The following is a 19,344-nucleotide window of genomic DNA, read 5'->3' on the forward strand; positions in this document are numbered from 1 at the left end:
CTTCACCATTAAGCAGGATTTTGTATCAGCATTCTGGCCATACTAAATACTCCTTTCAGATAAGGATCTACCACTCAAACAATATATGAGGGTAGCCCTAATGCTATCCTATAAAAGGAGCAGGCCTCGCAGCTGTATACAAACCAAACAGATTTAGGAGCTTCACACTACCAGGACATATAGAACACACATGTTCATGTCCTGCCTTTTACCTACATGGCACCCAGCCCTATGGGTTACCTAGGGCCTACCTTAGGGGTGACTTATATGTAGAAAAAGGGGAGTTTTAGGCCTGGCAAATTCTTTTAAATGCCAAGTTGAATTGGCAATGAAACTGCACACACAGGCACTGCAGCGGCAGGCCTGAGACATGGTTGGGGGGCTACTTATGTGTGATTGACGATTTGCTACTTCTATGTATGCTGCATTCTGCAGCACACATAGAAATGCCAAATCACCAGTGTTGATTGTTTATATGCACCTTCTTGGGACACCTTCTAGCACATAAACAATCAATCCCCTCAACGCAGACACCCTTTCGCTATGGTGCAGGGGTACCTGCATTGGAGCTGGCTGCTAAATTTGGAGCATCGCAGGGGGAAACACAGGGGTGGGCGTATTTTAGGAACTATGGTGCATCCCTGCATTTCTAAAGTGACGCTGCGTGGCCCTGCAAATTTTGCCACAGCACCTCACTGCGCCACTTTTTAGTAAATCTGGCACTTTGTTTTTCAGGTATTGTATCACTTTGAAAAGTATTCTTTGAGTGCTCAGGTCCCCTTTACTAGTATTGTGGGTGTACCTCGGTTTTCTGTTTTAATTGGTAATTCTAATCATAAGTGCTGATAACAGCTACCACTTATCAAGTAACATAGCTTAACAACGTACAATGAAGATAACAGGGCCGAAAAATTGTCAGCAATTGTCATCAAGGAGAAGAAGGAAAGCTCTAAACTATAAAGACAACGCTAAAGAGGAGAGGTTAAAATAGGAGGAAAAACAGGAGAGGGAGCAGAGAGGGAGCAACGTTGGCTGAAGCAAAAAAGTGTAGATGCTGACAAGCCAACCAAGTGCGTTCATGCAAATAGCTGCATGCATACACACACATGCAGAGGCCACCTCCATCATGGTTTCCTTCAGGTAAACGTCCACGAGCAAGTCATGGAATTGAATAAACTGTTTAAATTATGGCAAGTAGAAGGTGTGCAGATTTCCATATGGGCTTATCTGACGCAGTAACATTTGAGGTGCTTAAGGATTCTTAAAACGTGTTTTAGCAGATGTATGCCCTCAGGCTAAGAATTTGTTTCCTCATTTATCAACGATGCTAAAATAAAGATTTTTTACATCGAACAAAGCACTTTTTCAGACAGAACTAAACCGAGATTTTGCTAAAGAGATGGTACCGTCACTTTCGATTTGTTGCTGTCACTCAAGACCCACAGACCATGCGCTAATGGATTCCAGTATACATATAGAATTCAGAGCCCAAAACATATATAGTGCTGTTGGACCCAGAAGAGAACATTTAAAAAGGGTAAAATTGAGTTTCCATTGGAGGAGATTCATTTGGGAGAAAACCACCGAGCAAAAAATCAATGAATATGCTTGATTTTATTGCCTACATTTCTAGCATGAAGGTCAATTCACCAAAATGCCAGGGGTATCAAAAGTGACAGCACATGCAATTTAACCTCTACTTTCACTCACACACGCATGTTTACAGATACAGCACATAACATACACTTAAAATAATTTTTTACTTACCTCTGCTGCTGGGGATGGTCATATTCCAGATAGTTGTAATCCATTATTCATTACACTAATAGTACATAATAAAATATTATTCACTATTAGTGCAAAACAACTGACAGAGAACAAGGCAAATGGAGCCCCAACTGACGTCCATAAGTTCCTGGCACTAATTTTGTCACCTCTGATGCCACAGTTAATAAATGCAGTGCCAAGGGTCACACGGGGCAAGCCAGGGGTCGCTGTCTCAGCTCCTAGGGACCCCTATATGACGTCCATGATATCTAGGCGTCCAAATATGCTGGGTGTTTCCAAGCTTGTTGCTGGCCAAAAAGATACAATTTCATGTATATCTGGTACATTTTCCATGCCAGTTTGTCACATAGGTAACTCGACCAAACATTATATTGAATGAGCAACCCTAGGTTGAGTGGATAAACCACCACTGACGAAAATAACAAAAAAATGGCGGAGCTAGAAAAGTCTCCTCCGGCATGCACATCCACCTCCTGCGGTAGACTATTCAGAATGGTTATGGTACCAGAGATGAGGATGTGAAATTCATAATTTATGGATGGATTATCCATTATTGCTGCTTTTAAAATAAGTGCCAATGGTTTTTAAACATTGGTGTTCTGGCGGAAGACTTGTGCCTGATTTTGTTTCCTTATTTCAGATAAAAGATAATGAACCATGAATCACTCATCGCTATTTTACTCAATGCTTGTTACCCCATGATTAATCTTAAAATGCCTCAAGTTGTACCGCTATTTAGCAAGATGTTTGGAGGATGGCAAGAACTTTCTTCCCACGGAGATAATGTGACACATGTGCTAATACACCTGACGCTGACGCTGTGACTCTGCTCCTGTCATTAGAGAGCCCACACCAGCTGGACAGAAACGTTAGTCGGATATATTATGAGGCCTACACTCTTTCCCTCCCTGCCTGAAACAATTCAAGTCATTAAATAAAACAGCCATCGACATTGCCTTAAGAAAGGACTTACATATTCAGTTTGCATTGCTTCAGCTTCATTTATTACCATATGGTAATGAAAGCTTCATCTAAAACAGCTCCAAGTGCGCAGCTCCAGCCACAACCAGCACCCACTGGTAATTTTTAGCATGACATAATTGCATTGCCAGTATGCAGTTGGGCCCTGCTGCTATGCAAGCAGCAGGACTATATGTTTAATAGTTTAGTACTTGTAAGGGATGGCTTCAGGTCTGGGATTTTTGTTCTGCTTACTCATTTTTAGGTCTTGCTTGAGACAGCACGTGCACTGTTGCTTGTGATGCACTTTTGTTTTGGAATAAACTCTAAAAATTGGCTTAGAGCCCGTCCATTACTCACTATAAGTTGGCTTTATTATCACTCTCATTTCCTTGCTCTCATTCGTCAGTGTATCTGGTTTCACGTTCTCTTTATGTGTCTATGTCCCTTTTATGAAGCAAAGAGCAAGTACTTATTGATTTCTTCATTGGTGTCTGTGGACCTGAAACTTTTTGCAGGGTCATCCCCAAAATGTTGGCCTTCTTTCTCCTGTTTTTCTGATCTGTTTTTGCTAGCTTTAGGATTCTGGGCACTTTACCATTACTAACCAGTGATACAGTGCGTGTGCTTTCTGTCTAACTTGTATTGGTGATTGTTTTATTCATGATTGACATATTTGATTTACTGGTAAGTCCATAGTAAAGTGCACTAGAGGTGACCAGGGCCTGTAAATCAAATGCTACTAGTGGGCCTGCAGCACTGATTGTGCCACCCACATGAGTAGCCCTGTAAACATGTCTCAGACCTGCCATTGCAGTGTCTGTGAGTGTAGGTTTATACTGCCAGGTCAATCAGGCAAGTGTACACATTTGACAGGCCAAACCTTCCCTAGGTAGCCCTATGGCCAGGGTGCAGTGTACTTAAAAGGTAGGGCATGTACTGTTGTGTTTTACATTTCCTGATAGTGAAATACTGCCAAAGCCATTTTTCACCATTGCAAGGCCTATCTCTCCCTTATTTTAACATGGGGATTGCCTTTAAATATCTTTTAAGCGCAGTTTCCCATTGGGAGCAGATAGATATCTGGAGTTTGGGGTCTCTGAACTCACAATTTAAAAATACATATTTGCTAAAGTTTTTTTTTTTAGATTGTCTGTTTGTAAATGCCAAGTTTAGAAAGTGGGCATTTTCTGCTTAACCATGCTATGCCTCTGCTTGGCTGCTGAATACTCGTCTGAGTCAGACTGACCATTGGGCTGTTTGTGAACTCACGCTAGACAGTAAAGCAAAGGGAGCTGAGGTATGTCCTGCATATCCTGATGACCCTTCCTGGGCTAGAGTGTGATGGAGTAGCTGACACCTGCACTTGAAAGGGCTGTGCATGTCCTCTCACAATACAGTCCCCAACCCCCTGTTGTGTGTCTGAGCAGGGCAAGGAAGAGGCAGGGTCTTGTGAACTACAAAAACTTCCCTTTGAAGTTTGCCTACTTCAAAGCCAGAAATGAGTATAAGTATTGGACTGCTGACCCCACGACTTTAGATTACTTCTGGATCAAGAGGAACCTCTGCCAAGTGGAAGAGCTTGATGCTTGAGGAGGACCTGCACTTTATATGCCGCTTTGATGTGTTGGCCTGCTGCTGCTTCAGCCTTAAAAGGGAAAGGACTGGACTTTGCTTTCTGAAATCCTGTTTGTGAAGTTTCTCCAAGGGCTTGGACAGAGCTTGCCCCCTGTTCTGAAGTCTCAGGGACATCGAAGACTTCATCTGCCAGTGCCTGGGCTTGTCTGCTGAGAGTCCTTACTTGCTGAGTCGTGCCAAATCCAGTTCCTGGGCCCTTAGAAGTGGAAACTAGTATCCTACGAGGACAGATCTATGCACTGCTGTGCTGGCGTCAGAAAAATCGATGCAGCTCCGGTCTAGTGGCTTAAAATTTGACACAGCACCTGCCTCGCAGCTAGAGAATCAACGGATCACCTGTTCTCAATGCGGACCCTTTGCACGGCTTGTCTGAATTTTCCATGCATCGTCCTTGGCCGTCATAATCGTCAACATCACTGCACAGACCTGGGCAGCTTGTCCGGCAATCGATGCAACCCTTCCCTGCATCGAAGGAATAGACGCATGGCTCACCAGGCGGAGAAAGAATCAACGCACAGCATCACTTGCAAGTAAGAAATCGATGCATAGCTTGCTTTTCCGATGCATGCTCATCCATGTGGCTTTATTTTTGATGCATACCAGGTACGCTGTGCTGAAACAATGCATCCATTGTTTTCTATGGATTAAGACTCTTCATTTTAAAAATTTATATTTTTGCTTGTGTATTTTGGATTTTTGTCGTGTTGGTCTTGTTTGATTTAGATAAATATTGGCAATTTTTCTAAACTGGTGTGGAGTCATTTTGTGGTGCTTTTCACTATGTTACTGTGTGTATTTGTACAAATACTTTACATATTGCCTCTGAGATAAGCTTGACTGCTTGTGGCAAGCTACCAAGTTGGTGAGCAGGGGTTATCTGAACTGTGTATCTCCCTCATCATGACTAGAGGGAGGGTCCCTACTTGGACAGGGTCTAAACTGACTGCCGACTAGAGACCCCTTTTCTAACAGTATCCTTCCGCTGGTCGCACTCAGAATGAGGTACTTCTTTTTTAACCCCTTCTGTGCCGTGGACGTAATGGTTGCGTCCAACTGCACAGTGCTCATGTGCAGAGGACGTAACCATTACATCCTCTGCACTGAGCTCAGAGGGAGAGCTAGCCTCCCAACCCCCCAAGGCAGGGATGGAAGGGGAATCCCTTTGCTTTCCACCTCTGACCCCCCGACCCTCCCCCAGTGACGTCTAATGATGTCAGTGCACGTTCGTGCACTGACCTCATCAGAGGCCACTTCCCCATCGCGCTGGAAGCTCAAGGAGGAAGCTTCGCATTTCTCTTCCGATCATTTGATGGGGGCCTGAGAATTTCCTTCCCTTTGAAGTCTCTCAGAGCATTTCATCGTAAAGCGATCCCGCTTCTGAAATGCCCACTAGACACCAGGGATTTATTTTTTAAAAGGAAAATGGTATGAGGGGAGCCACCCCTTCGGCAAGGGTCGCTCTCCAGGGGGGCAATATTTTTCAAGGCCTTTTGTCGGTAGGCCGATCTGCCCCATGGGGGGCAGAAACCTATAAGCACTAGGGATTTTTTTTTTTTTGCCAATTTCACGCAAGGGGAGCAACCCCTTAGGCAAGGGTCGCTCCCCGAGGAGGGCACATTTATTTTAGACCATTTCTGCCCCCCCCCCCCCATCTAGGCGCAAGGGATCTTTTTTTTTTTTTTCTTTTTTCTTTTTTTTTTAAGAGGTGAGGAGCGGCCCCTTAGCCAAGGGTCGCTCCCCTGGAGGGGGAATTTTTTGGGGGGCCATTTCTGCTCTGCTTGGGGGCAGATCGGTGTATTTCTATTAGACCGTTCTGCCCCCAGGGGGGCAGAAACCACTTAGGCACCAAGGATTGGTGTGTGTGTATGTGTGTGTTTTCTTTAGGAGGCAGCCCCTTGGGTAAGGGTCGCTCCCCATGGTGGCACATTACTGTTGGTCATATTTTTGGAAGGCACATCTGCCCCCAAGGAGGGGGGTAGAAAGCCCACGAGAGACCAGGGAAGTTTTTTTTCCAAAATAGATGATTGGAGGTATGGCCATAACCCCACCCCAAGTAAATGGGGACAAAGTTGTTCTGCCCACCAGTGGGCAGATGGGGCAATTACCCCTGATCCACACTCCGGGGGGGCAGAAAGTCTACTAGATGGCAGGGAATTAAAAAAAAAATAGTGTGGTTGTGGCTACCAACCAGTATGGGCCTGGTTATGCCCCCACCCCAACTGTAGGGGGTAACAGTCTTTCAGCTCTCCCCCACACTCTAAAACATCTTATCCCACAGCAATAAAGAAGACATTTGATTATTTTGGGTTTTGCTTTTACATTTGGGCCATGAGAGCTTGGCTAACTCTCAAATTGGTCCTTCATGTAATGGTGAGGGCTGCACTTTATGGACTTTGGGACGCTGCTATATAGAAAAATCCACAAGACCTAGACACATCTGAAAACTAAACATCTGGGTGATTCCAGGGTGGTGTATTTCACATGCACCCCACACCATTTTCTTACCCACAATGCCCTGCAAACCTCCAACTTTGCTGGAAATCACACATTTTTCCCACGTTTTTGTGATGGAACCTTTCGGAATCTGCAGTAATCCACAAAATTCCTACCACCCAGCGTTGTCTCATCTATACCGATGAAAATTCTGCTGCACTTGTCAGACTAAAAATGTGTTTGTACAAACTGCCCTTTTGGACCCGCTTTTTTCATGTTTTTGGCTCTTCCATGTCACAAGCAATTGGCCCACCTACACAAATGAGGTATAATTTTTACCGGGAGACTGAGGGGAATGGTGGGTGGTATGAAATTCATCCTCGTTCGGTGATCCCACACAGACATGTGGGTAAAATTAGATTTTTTAGCTAAATTTGAGGTTTGCTGAGGATTCTGGGTAAGAAAACATTGGGGGATCCACGCAAGTCACACCCCCTGGACTCCTTCGGGTGTCTAGTTTTCAGAAATGTCTGGGTTTCGTAGGTTTCCCTAGATCGCCACTGAGCCCAGGACCAAAAACGCAGGTATCCCCCGCAAAATCCACAGCGAGGCACTTTGCAAAAAACAGCTCTGTTTTCTTTGTGAAAATGTGATGTGTCCACATTTTGTTTTGGGGCACTTCCTGTCACAGGTGCTAGGTCTACCCCCACAAATGAGGTACCATTTTTATCGGGAGACTTGGAGGAACACTGGGTGGAAGGACATTTGTGGCTCCTCTCTGACTCCAGAACTTTCTGTCACCGAAATGAGAGGAAAAAGTGTTTTCTTTGGCCAAATTTTGAGGTTTTCAAAGGATTCTGGGTAACAGAACCTGGCCAGAGCCCCACAAGTCACCCCATCTTGGAATCCCCTAGGTGTCTTGTTTTAAAAAATGCACAGGTTTGCTAGGTTTCCCTAGGTGCCGGCTGAGATAGAGGCCAAAATCCACAGCTAGGCACTTTGCAAAAAACAACTCTGTTTTCTTTGTGAAAATGTGATGTGTCCACATTGTGTTTTGGGGCATTTCCTGTTGCGGGCGCTAGGCCTACCCATGCAGGTGAGGTACCATTTTTATCAGGAGACTTGGTGGAACACAGAATAGCAAAACAAGTGTTATTACCCCTTGTCTTTCTCTACATTTTTTCCTTCCAAATGTAAGACAGTGTGTAAAAAATACGTCTATTTGAGAAATGCCCTGTAATTCACATGCTAGTATGGGCACCCCAGAATTCAGAGATGTGCAAATAACTACTGCTTCTCAACACCTTATCTTGTGGCCATTTTGGAAATACAAAGGTTTTCTTGATACCTATTTTTCACTTTTTATATTTGAGCAAATGAATTGCTGTATACCCGGTATAGAATGAAAACCCATTGCAAGGTGCAGCTCATTTATTGGCTCTGGGTACCTAGGGTTCTTGATGAACCTACAAGCCCTATATATCCTCCCAGCCAAAGGAGTCCAGCAGAAGTAACAGTACATTGCTTTCAAAAATCTGACATCGCAGGAAAAAGTTACAGAGTAAAGAGTGGAGAAAATTTACTTTTTTTTACATCAATTTCAATATTCTTTTATTTCAGCTGTTATTTTCTGTAGGAAACACTTGTAGGATCTACACAAATGACCCCTTGCTGAATTCAAAATGTTGTCTACTTTTCAGAAATGTTTAGCTTTCTGGGATCCAGCATTGGTTTCTCACCCATTTTGGTCACTAACTGGAAGGAGGCTGAAAGCACAAAAAATAGTAAAAATGGGGTATGTCCGAGTAAAATGACAAAATTGTGTTGCAAAATGGGGTTTTCTAATTCAAGTCTGCCTGTTCCTGAAAGCTGGGAAGATGGTGATTTTACCACCGCAAGCCCTTTTTCCCATTTTTTTAAAAAAAACGAAATTTTCGCTGTATTTGGGTTAATTTCTTGGTCTCCTTCAGGGGAACCCACAAAGTCTGGGTACCTCTAGAATCCCTAGGATGTTGGGAAAAAAGGACGCACATTTGGCGTGGGTAGCTTATGTGAAGAAAAGGTTATGAGGGTCTAAGCATGAACTGCCCCAAATAGCCAAAAATAAGCTCGGCACAGGCGGGGAACAGGCCTGGCAGCGAAGGGGTTAATTTACCCTGCAGCACTTGACAAGAGTGCATGTTTTTGTTGGTCATTCAAGCACACGGGCAGCTTAGTAAAATATACACCTTATAAATGCAAATATACTTCAGGGGAAATCAATTTTGCAGGCTAGGTGTTAAAAGATGTGAATGAGAGGAAACCCCGAAGGCAGGAAATGCCCTGTACTGAACAATAAACAGAATTATTGTGCGTGTGAGTGGTGCCTTTCTACTTACTTTTTCGGGGATGAGATTCACATCTGTGTGAATGTAAGCACCTTAACCGACTTAGCGCCTGTTGCCTATTTTAATAGAACACTGAACTACATTGTTCCTAAAAAGAATGAAGTGGCCTTGGCGTAAGAATCAATATACTTTATATACTATGTAGGTTACAATGGAGGGCGAATGACAGTTTATTACCTTGGAAAGTCAACAGGCACAGTACATTAATGCACATTACTTGAATGTGTAAATTGTGTTCTTTGTATGACCAACCAAAGCTTACATTTGGGAAGATAAGGAATGTGAGCATTTGCTGTATGCACATAAAAAATATTTTCTGTGGTGCATTAAACTGAACTCCTGAAGTTTCTGAGCACTGTCAATAACGAGGGTTCCCTATATGTTGGTTCTACACTTACTGGAAAGATGGAAGGCTGGTTGTACTTTTAAGGATTTGGAACAGCAAATATTATGGTCGATCAGTTAACTTGTTTACATTTCATGCACGCTTAATTGGCATACAAAGAGAAAAAAAATACAACTAATTCTCCCTACTCTGATCTGAATCACATACAAACAGCCAAAAAGAAAAAAAAACGGTTCCAGGTTGTTCCAGTGATGGTGTCTGCATGGCGCTGACACTTACTGTGCATGACAAAACTCACTGGATTGACCCTTTAAAATGAAGGCTGTTTTCCAACCGTCTTTCATTTCTTTATGCTCAAACACTTCCAACTCATGTTTGCTTTTCTCTCCTATATTACGGCAAAGCTGCTTAGCTCCTGTGCAGGCCCGGCTTTTGGCACTGGCAAGCTTGGCCCGGGCGCAGGGTGCCAATCTTCAGGGGTCTAAAAGAGCTATGTGCATAAAGGTCCTACAAACAGTAACACTCCTCTACCTTGGCTCCAGTGAGTCCAGTCAAACTAGTTCTAATCATTTTAACGTGCTGCAGTCCCTGTTTTAGCACTCTATCAGTCCCCTATCTTGCCGTCCTATCTACATCCCACTCCCTTGAGTGACACATCCACACCCTCTCCCCTCCCCAACAAACAACTTGGAGCTAGTCTTACTGAGCTAAATTGCGGGAGAATTAGGTGAGGGAGATTAGTGCGTTGCGGAGATGTGTGTTCAGAGGCAAGTCGCTCTCTTGATGTGGCCAGCTCGAGATCTGTGAAAAGGGCCAGCTGTAGCGAGCACAGCACATTTCTTTCAGCCCAGGGCACTACTGGAGCCAGTGTCGGCTCGGCTCCCATGTGTTTGAAGTCAATCGATGTGTATGACCGCCTTTCAGCCCTCCTCCACCCTCCCCCATCATAACTCCTTTGCTGTGAAAGGCGCCCTCCTCAGCCCCCAAGTATTCTTCCAGACCACTAGATGGCTGGCCTTGCTTATTTTGGGGCCAGGAGACCTGACTTCAATTCCCAGCTTCACCACTCATTCCCATGCATATGGTCTTGGGCAGGGCTTGCCGTGGCTCAGCTACTTGCAGCGTAAGTTGAGTTTCTCAACACCACGAGGGCTCTGTATAACTCGTCTCTAACAGTATCTGTGTTCACAATGTACACATTCACGTGCCTCTGGATTACAAACACTGCAGTATTAAATCCGGTTCAATAACGAAGCGCTAAAAAATTAACCAATCAATTGATGGAAAAAAATGTATGGTATCCATGAAAGCAACACTTGTAGGGTGTCCACGATAGGGTCATCATGGTGGCAAACACTCTTTCAGAGCATGGCTAAACAAAGTCCATGCGTTCTTTCCTTTAGGACCCAAATTATAAAACTAGTGTGGAATTGCTACATGATTTTCCGATGCTGCCCTTCGAGATAAATGCATCCGAGTGGCCGTTCTTTTGGATTGCGGATCATTAAAATGTGGAATCTGCTGTATGCCTTTTTAATTTGCTCCCACTAGGAGTAAAAACAATATATTTGCAAACCATCACAGCATATAAATGAAATTTGCTCTGAACCTAGACTTAGCGAACAATGTATAAAAAAGGACAAGCAAAAATATACTTTGGCTATCTGGGTAGCTTACTGAGTGGAACAAGTCCATATGTATAAAACAAAGAAGCAGTGGCAAAAACAATACGTCTAGCCTACCCAAGAGCTTTTGGCTTTACCAATTATTTGTTTACCCTTATTGTACAGCAACAGGGCTGACAGTAAAGAAAAAAAGCACCATGGTGCGGTCAGTGCTGACTGCATCATAGCACTTTTTTTCTCTACTTTCAGCAGTGCTGCACATTGCTAAACACACTAAGAAAGCCAATAACTCTTGCATAGGCAAGATATATTGCCTTTGCCAATGATTGTTATTCACAAAGATGCGTGCACCGTCACATTACATCAGGTCCTTCTCCCTCATCACTGTCCTTTCTGAACAATCAGGTGTCCTCTTCTTAGACAGACATACTCACTGTTCATCTTGGAATGATAAAGTGATCCTAAAGATAATGTGTTTAACTCTCCGACTTGTACTATATTGTGCTGTTTGCCCCAGTCTGATGGATTGCAAACATCTCTAATATAGCTCCTACACGCTGTCTTTGGTTACAGCAAGGTCTCTTGTTGCCTGTAACGAGTCTTCATTTTTAATTGCAGAGCAGATGGTACCTTGGCATGTGTTGCATCCGTGGACCATGGCATCGTTTTGATTTTGGCGTCACATTATGACTATTCGGCACTGTCTCTCTTAGATAGACTGTGCCTCTTATTTTCTTGAAGAGTGCTGAGATGGTGTGGCAGTGCATAGAATTACAGTACGCAGCATGCCGAGAAAGCAGCGTGTGTCTGCGTCACATAATTACATGGAAGACTATGACGTGACACCGAGCAAAGAATAAACTAATACCCAACCTGGCATCCAATGCCTACTCAATGAAGAAACTCATTATTTGTAACACATGGTGTTTTTGCTCCGGGATGCTGTTTCTTTAGTTTACTATACAATTACATTGTTGGTCTTTATGCGAGAAAACTCTAAAGTTAATGCACTATTCCATTTTTGGAATTTTTCGATTTTTGTGTGTTGCTCAGCATCAAGGACGTAGACAGACTGAAAAAGCAGCACAGGGGAAACACTGCACCTAACCTCAGTTCAGGAAATCAACTACTTTCTACCTGGGCTCCAGCAGGCCTCAAAATCTAATAAAGGCAAATGCTCTGGCAATGCTTTAATGATCGAGCTTTGTTTTGCCTTTGATCAGAACAGAGCTAAGAATCATTTTGGTGGCTAGTGCTCGGAGGTACATAGATTTACTTACCCTGTGAGCTTGGATCTATACGCTGACACTCAAAGTGGTAATTTTGGTGCGGGGATAGGGTGGTTGATAAAATGCACAATTCCGAACTGGGTAGCAAAAGACCTGTTATTTACAAATCTCAGATACTGACATACCTTTATGACCACTATAATATGTATAATGAAGAACCATTAAATACATCATATTATGCCCATCAAGTACATTTAGCACTATGTTTTCCTCTAATCAGCTGGAAGAGAAGAACAAACATGGGGGTGAAAAAGATGGCTTAGTTATTTAAGGCCAGTTGCACAATCACATATACATATGACATTCAATGATCTGTTTACCTGCAATGTTGGGTGTAATTTCCGCCTGTCCCCCCAGCTGAGAACCCAAACCTGGTCATGCGACTTGTCATATAAAAGCTTTGCTGGTAGAGGATCCACATTAACAGACTTTAAAGACACAAAAAAATCTTTGTTAGGTACCAGCAGAAATATATGTCACAACCATTCCACACTGTTTTTGACAGCGATTGTTATTTTTAGTATGGAATTTATAAAGCATTGTCTTTTTAATGTACATAACAGCATATATTATAGGCATCATCTTGCACCAGCAAAATGCCAAAGATTACGCTGCAGTATTAAATGTGTTAAAACTCACAAAATACATGTTTAAACAAATTACTCAGCAATTCAAGAGAAATGTGCTTCTTTTTTTTAATTCATTTTCATGCATGAAATACATGCCAAACTTGTGGAAAATGAAAGGGTCAGATTTAGAGTTTTGCGGACGAGTTTCTCAGTCAAAAACATTCTGCCTTATTACAAGTGCCATGGGAAATAATGCTCTTGAAATAAGGCAGACTGGTTATCTGACAAATGTGTGATCTAGTAATCCATCTGTAAAACTCTAAATCAGGCCCATAGTCCTATATGCTTGAATACTGGCACATTCAATTGGAGAAACTACTTGAGGATTTAAGTTAGTTAACAAGTGATATGTTTGAAGTGGTCCCATCAAGGTCCCCAAATCCCATTGTCTCTTCTATTTGCTATCGCTTATTCGTACACTACATCTTGTAAAAGGGTCCTTATGAGTCTCCAATGTTTGACTATATCTCTTTTATTCAAAAGCACAGCCAGCCCACCAGATTTATGTTCCCCACGAACCTCCAAGTTCATCCATCACTTCCATTATCAATATTTTGGAAGGAGTGTCAATTGACTCACTTCAAACCATGGACAGTCTTTAGATAATCATGCAAACAAGTACTCCTCGCTATTGAGCAGTTCCATGTCTCGTAGGGAAAAATCTCCACTCTCCGTGTGATATCTGGCGCAGTTCCGAAATTGTGTTCTGCTCATTTTCAGAGCTGTTTGGGGGTGAAGTAAATTTCTAATGAGATTAATGGATTTTGAGTGGCAGAATCGCCCGCAGTGTGGGAGACTAAGTCTAACCCACTGCGTGTGACACCTGTTGCTCCAATCTGGGTTTTACTCCAGCTAACTAGCAGTGCCTCATCTCTACCCAAGGATAGAGATGACTGTGCAGCTGAGCGCATGACATACATGGCTTCTCAGGGAAGTCGTGGTCACTCAGGTCTCATCCGTTTCTCTAACTTACAATTCAGTCTCATATATAAATGACAAACACAAGCAGTATGTGTTTTAATAATGAGTTTTAATAAAACCACTGCATCTTAGATAGCAAAGCGTGAGCTGCACTAACCAGGACGACACAACATGACAGTATTAGAATTGTGACCAGAAGAATGAAGCATAAAAACAACTCTATCATTTTGCCACTATAATTGATGGACTAGCTCCTACCTAGGCTAGGATAGAGCACAGCATGTTAAGCTCTAATTCTGCCCTTCAGGTTCCCCTGGGAAGACATCAACCCCCATACTTGAGCAAAGGTCTTTGGTCTTCATTAGTATCTGTAGCGAAGCATTCAGCAATCAACATACAGTTGTGGTTCCCTGGCTGGAATCTCCCACTAACGTGTAAGGGACAGGGAAGTGTTTTTATAATAACACAGCTGATGTTCTGAGAAAATGTCCCTACGTAAGGATGTGTCTTCTATGAATGTTGGAGACTAAACTTGTACCACGTTTACCGGCAATGTACCATGCTGTAACCTTGGAAGAAGCACAGAGTGATCAAGAATGTCATATTTAAGAACAGGGTGCTGGCCTAGGCAAAAACAGTTAGATAGTCGGAAAATAAAACAAGACTGTAAAAATGGTTATTGTAACAATAATAAGACGAAGCTGAATAAAATATATCTAGGTTAAAGTGCACAGCGGCCTAGTGTGTTAAAATAACGTACATGGAGCTATAACTAAAATGGCTACACAACAGGCTGGTTGTATTTTTCTGTTTAGGGATGTCAGAAAGGTGTCTTTTTCCTTTTGTTTCTTCTAGTTTTGTGTGCTTGGTTTAAAGGTGCAGGATTTATGTTTTCAGGCCTGATTTAATTGTTTTATACACTACAGAGAATCTTTGAGGGTTAAAATTATATTTGATCTTTTGGCAGTCTTTCTTTCTGTCACTGATTAGTGAAATGGCTGGCTGGTAGAAATCTTGGTCAATATGTAATATCACAATTTCTGTGGACACTGAATTGGTAAAACTCTTAGACTTATCAAGCCCCTTTGCTAAAAAATCAGTGTGGATAGCAGGTGAACTGCCAAACACCCCAAACTATGGATGTACATAAATTGTGTAACTTGCTGAAAATTATGTAAAAGTTCAGCAAAAAATATGTGAAAGTATGCATAATTATGTGAAATGTAAATTCATCAATTAACACTATATTTAAACATGAAGGCCCATATTTATACTTTTTAGCGCCACATATGCACTGCTTTTTGATCCAAAAACGGGACAAACTTACAAAATACAATTGTATTTTGCAAGTTTGCACCGCTTTGCATCAAAAAATGAGACGAATATGGCGCAAAAAAAGTATAAATATGGGCCGAAATGTTCCCTTGCTTCAATGTTTGACATGAGATCCCATTTGTAAGAAACTGGGTTACTGGTTGAGGGGGTGAAACCCTACTCAAGCAACAAGCAAACTCCTGTGTGCTGAAATAAAACTTCACTTGCCTGATTGTATTTTATCCCCAAAATTTCTGAGATTAGCATATGGGTAGTTTTGAAGCATATAAATGAGCCCGGGGAGTAGTATAATTTTGTACAATAGAACACTGACAATTAAAGTGATTCATAGTCTGGTCCAGCCTGGATATCTCACTCTGTCACCTCCTATAGGGGTATCATAATGAGCTCCAAACACCTTTTGCCACACCTTTTGACTTTGGGAGCAAAGTGAATGTCAAGGTATCTGACATTTGTAGTTTAAATGGTCAGTTACCTACCAGCCAGCCAGTAGTGTAGAATACTCATGAAGTCGGATCAGGACTTGCCCTGGTTCACCCGCAACCTCAGGGTTACAAGTTAAATAGTTTAGAATTTCCATTACTCACTGCCCAGTCCATCATGGGTAGCACATGAAAAGATGCATGTTGTCTTTTTATAATTGTGATCTTCAATGTCACTCTCCCACTAGAAGGTCTACTCCAGTGAGCTGCATCGGATCCATGTCCTGAGTGGATCGATAGCTAGTACAAGCAACAGAGGCCAGAGGGTTCATTCCTTCATGTACTCTTCCAACATATTTAAGGGAGAGGACATTACACAATTAACTCAAAACTGGGCCCATGGACTATTGTGGAGCAAGTTAATGTTTGAAATACATAGTGCCCTGAAGTTCACCTTGTCAAGAATTTGATGCAAGAACCCTCATACCAGGGAGTCAAAAGCCTTTTTAGAGACAATAAGCTTCAATGCACAAGGAACAGGAAATATGTGTATTCATGCTAGTTCCATTGGTACCTGCCAAATGCAGTGTTTTGTAATCTGCCTGGCATAAGTCAAAATTGATCATGGTGAATGAGTGTGTTTACTACCTTAACTGGCTGACTGGTGAGAACCTAAGCTAGAATTTCGGTTTCTGTATTAAATGGGGTAAATTGGGCAATACGAAATGCAAACATTTAAGGCCTTCCAGGTTTAAGCAGGATTGGGATTTTCGCTCTTTCATAGTCTTCAGAAAAGGCACCCACCAGTCTAACCTCCTCGCTCCTAGGCAGATGTGGTGATGTAAGGAAGGCAAAGTGTTTGAAAAATTCCAGAGGTAAACTGTTGAGATCAGATGTCTTTCTGGACTGCTTGTCCTACACAGCATCTGCAAGCTCGTCTTCAGTGAGCAGGAGTTCTACCTCCGCATGATTCTCTGTTTTTAGCCTCTGGAATTGGAGACATTGAATCAGAGGAGAAGCTAGTTATTTTTCTGACAGAGTTCAAGTTTCTAAAGGAAGTTATAGTATTTTATCATTAGTACAGCAGCTTGGACGGTGTTAGACACCAGTGCGCCTGCAATGTTTTTCAAATCCCAGATCCTTCTGTAGGGAGGCTTCCTTTTAGCTCGCAAATGCAGAAACGTGCCAGTTTTTGTCTTAATCTCATAAATCCATCTCTGTGAGATCATTAATGTCAGTGTCGCTGTGTCTCAAACAAGCTGGTGGTAGGTCTCTGTATTGAATTTTATTTTTCCCAGTAGGAAAGCATCACTGGTAGAGACACATTCTAATTGGAGCTCAGTATTCTAGTCTTTAGAGTGCTAAGTCTTTATTTTTCTCTACTACAATGGTGTGACTTGAGTTTCCCCTAAGTGCAGCCTTGAATGCTTCCCCTTTCATATGGGCGGAGGAGATGGAACGACTAGATGTACACCTGTACCTCTGACCTGCACCTCTATCAGTTCACTTCAGCCAGTCAGACCCTGACTTTGCCTCTGTCACCCACTTTCCCTCATCAGAACCCTGTGACTAAGACAGGCTTTCACACTATCTTTCTTGCTCTCCCTTTTTAGTACTGAGCTTAGAGACCCACCACAACACTCAAGCAGCCTCACTCCAGGTATTCAAACTAATGTGGAGGGCATCTTCTCCCCTTCAGGGCCTCTGTCTCATATCCTTTTCTATGCCACATCTTTCTGTCAGCACCAGATGTGAATCACTCTAGTCTTATTCTTCACTGGGCGTCATTCCTGTCTGGGGCTATGTGCCAGCCTGGTACAAAGACAACTAGAAGGTCACTGCATGGCCCACCCTGTGACCTCGCCTGCTGTTTTGGTCAGAAGCAGGGCATGGATGGCATCCAAGAATCAGGGAGCATCACTAGGACCATAGTTATTCCCCCCTGGCAGGCGTGATGAAGAATGGTGCACGATTTAGCAAGCAGAGTATTGTAGAACGTTAGGGCCCATCCAATATGATGGCTGCTGCCTTTACCACACCCTCAACTCTGGCCCTTACTCGAAATGCAGGTGTATCAATATTTACAGTAAATTCCAAACTATCATGGAATCCACAAGGATTTCAGAAATCCTTCCAGGAATCTGTGATAGTGTCAGTTGCACAAAGTATTTCAGTAATTCTTTACGTATTACATGTTATTCCTAGTTGTAATCATTCATACACAAATGAATCTATCAAGCATATATTTATGCACTCCTGTGGTATAGAACTGCATTAGCATTTTGAAATTATTCTCTCTACATGGCAGTTTATTCCCCATGGAGAAATCCCTCTCCTTACCAAACCACTAGGTTGGCGAGTGTTCCCTCTTCATCAGTACCCTGTAAAAGTATTTTTTGACGATCTGGCTGATGTCTCAGAGGTACATACACAGCTGTGCTGAATTTGTGGTTATGCACAAATCTGTGGAAGGCATGTTCCAAATAAGTATAGGGACAGGGAGAGGTTCTTTCAAGGACAAATGTAATTTCTATCTGGGTTGGGATAGGTAGAGAACTCCCCTATAGCTAGTGGAGGTGGTGTATTAAAGACATTTTCCACAAAATGTTCCACATGCAAACTTGTTAAAATACAAATTTACATTCGCAAAGTCTTGACTCATGTATAAATGTACCCTTGTTGCATTTATGGACGGTATAGTTTTCATTGTTGAGATCATAGATTCAATGTTTTGTAGGTCGAGACTAAAACCATGATTTTGTGGTACCACACTGGTGTAATTCTACATTGGGAAATCCATTGATGAGCATTTTGTGAAAAGTTTGGATTTGTAAAAGAACGTGTTTGCTCCCTCAATCCAATGAATGGCTCAGATATTTGTCATATTCTAAAGGAGAGACATTTATTTTATGTAAACAATACACTAATTATATTAATTTGCAACATCTTTTACTGAGTGAAACACCCATCCAACCTGAAACACTTCAAATAATGTGTCTGTGCAGATGGTAAAGTTCCGGTATGGCCCGTGATTTACTAATTGAAAGTGCTACCAAGAAAATCTATAATAGAGCACTGGCTATTGACAGAAGCTCATAAACCCTTCAACTCCCTGGAGGCATGAAAAGGGATTCTGTTAGCTGCGATATTGCTGATGTCGAACAAGAGGGACGCGCGTGCAGTAATATCATTAGCTGCTTTGGAGCAGGGAGGCTCGCGCTCTGACATGCTTTAATGCGCCTATAGCACAGGGAAGGGTACGCCGTGAGGTGATCTATTGCTGCTGTGCTAAGCGAATGACGTAGTGACGTAAGGCCGAACACTGATGTGGTCAAGGCTCTTGAGCAGTACTGCACCGTGAAGTGATTTTTACGATTTCAGCAGTCTGCTCACCAGTGTTTTAAGATGAACATCATTAACGTCCACTGCTTAGTCTACAGAAACTAACTGCTTTGGAGAAAATGCACAACGGGAGACGTGCAAAACCAAGACAACGTTTTCGGCACAGGTCATTCGAGTATCACACAAAAGCTACAACGCTGCCAAGGCCGTAGTCCACATCACAGTGTCA

General features: G+C 42.6%; 1 protein-coding gene across 2 annotated transcripts in view; it reads right to left on the reverse strand.

The window, feature by feature from the left end:
* The window catches only part of FSTL4 (follistatin like 4), a 2,214,882-nt gene that overhangs the window by 23,012 nt on the left and 2,172,526 nt on the right, over positions 1-19,344 (reverse strand). For both annotated transcript variants that reach the window (XM_069199198.1, XM_069199197.1), the window contains one exon: positions 12,787-12,894. In XM_069199198.1, the coding sequence (XP_069055299.1) occupies positions 12,787-12,894 (108 nt within the window). The remainder of the gene's footprint in view (positions 1-12,786; positions 12,895-19,344) is intronic.

The sequence above is a fragment of the Pleurodeles waltl genome, chromosome 7 (genome assembly GCF_031143425.1).
Source record: "Pleurodeles waltl isolate 20211129_DDA chromosome 7, aPleWal1.hap1.20221129, whole genome shotgun sequence".
Lineage (NCBI taxonomy): Eukaryota > Metazoa > Chordata > Amphibia > Caudata > Salamandridae > Pleurodeles > Pleurodeles waltl.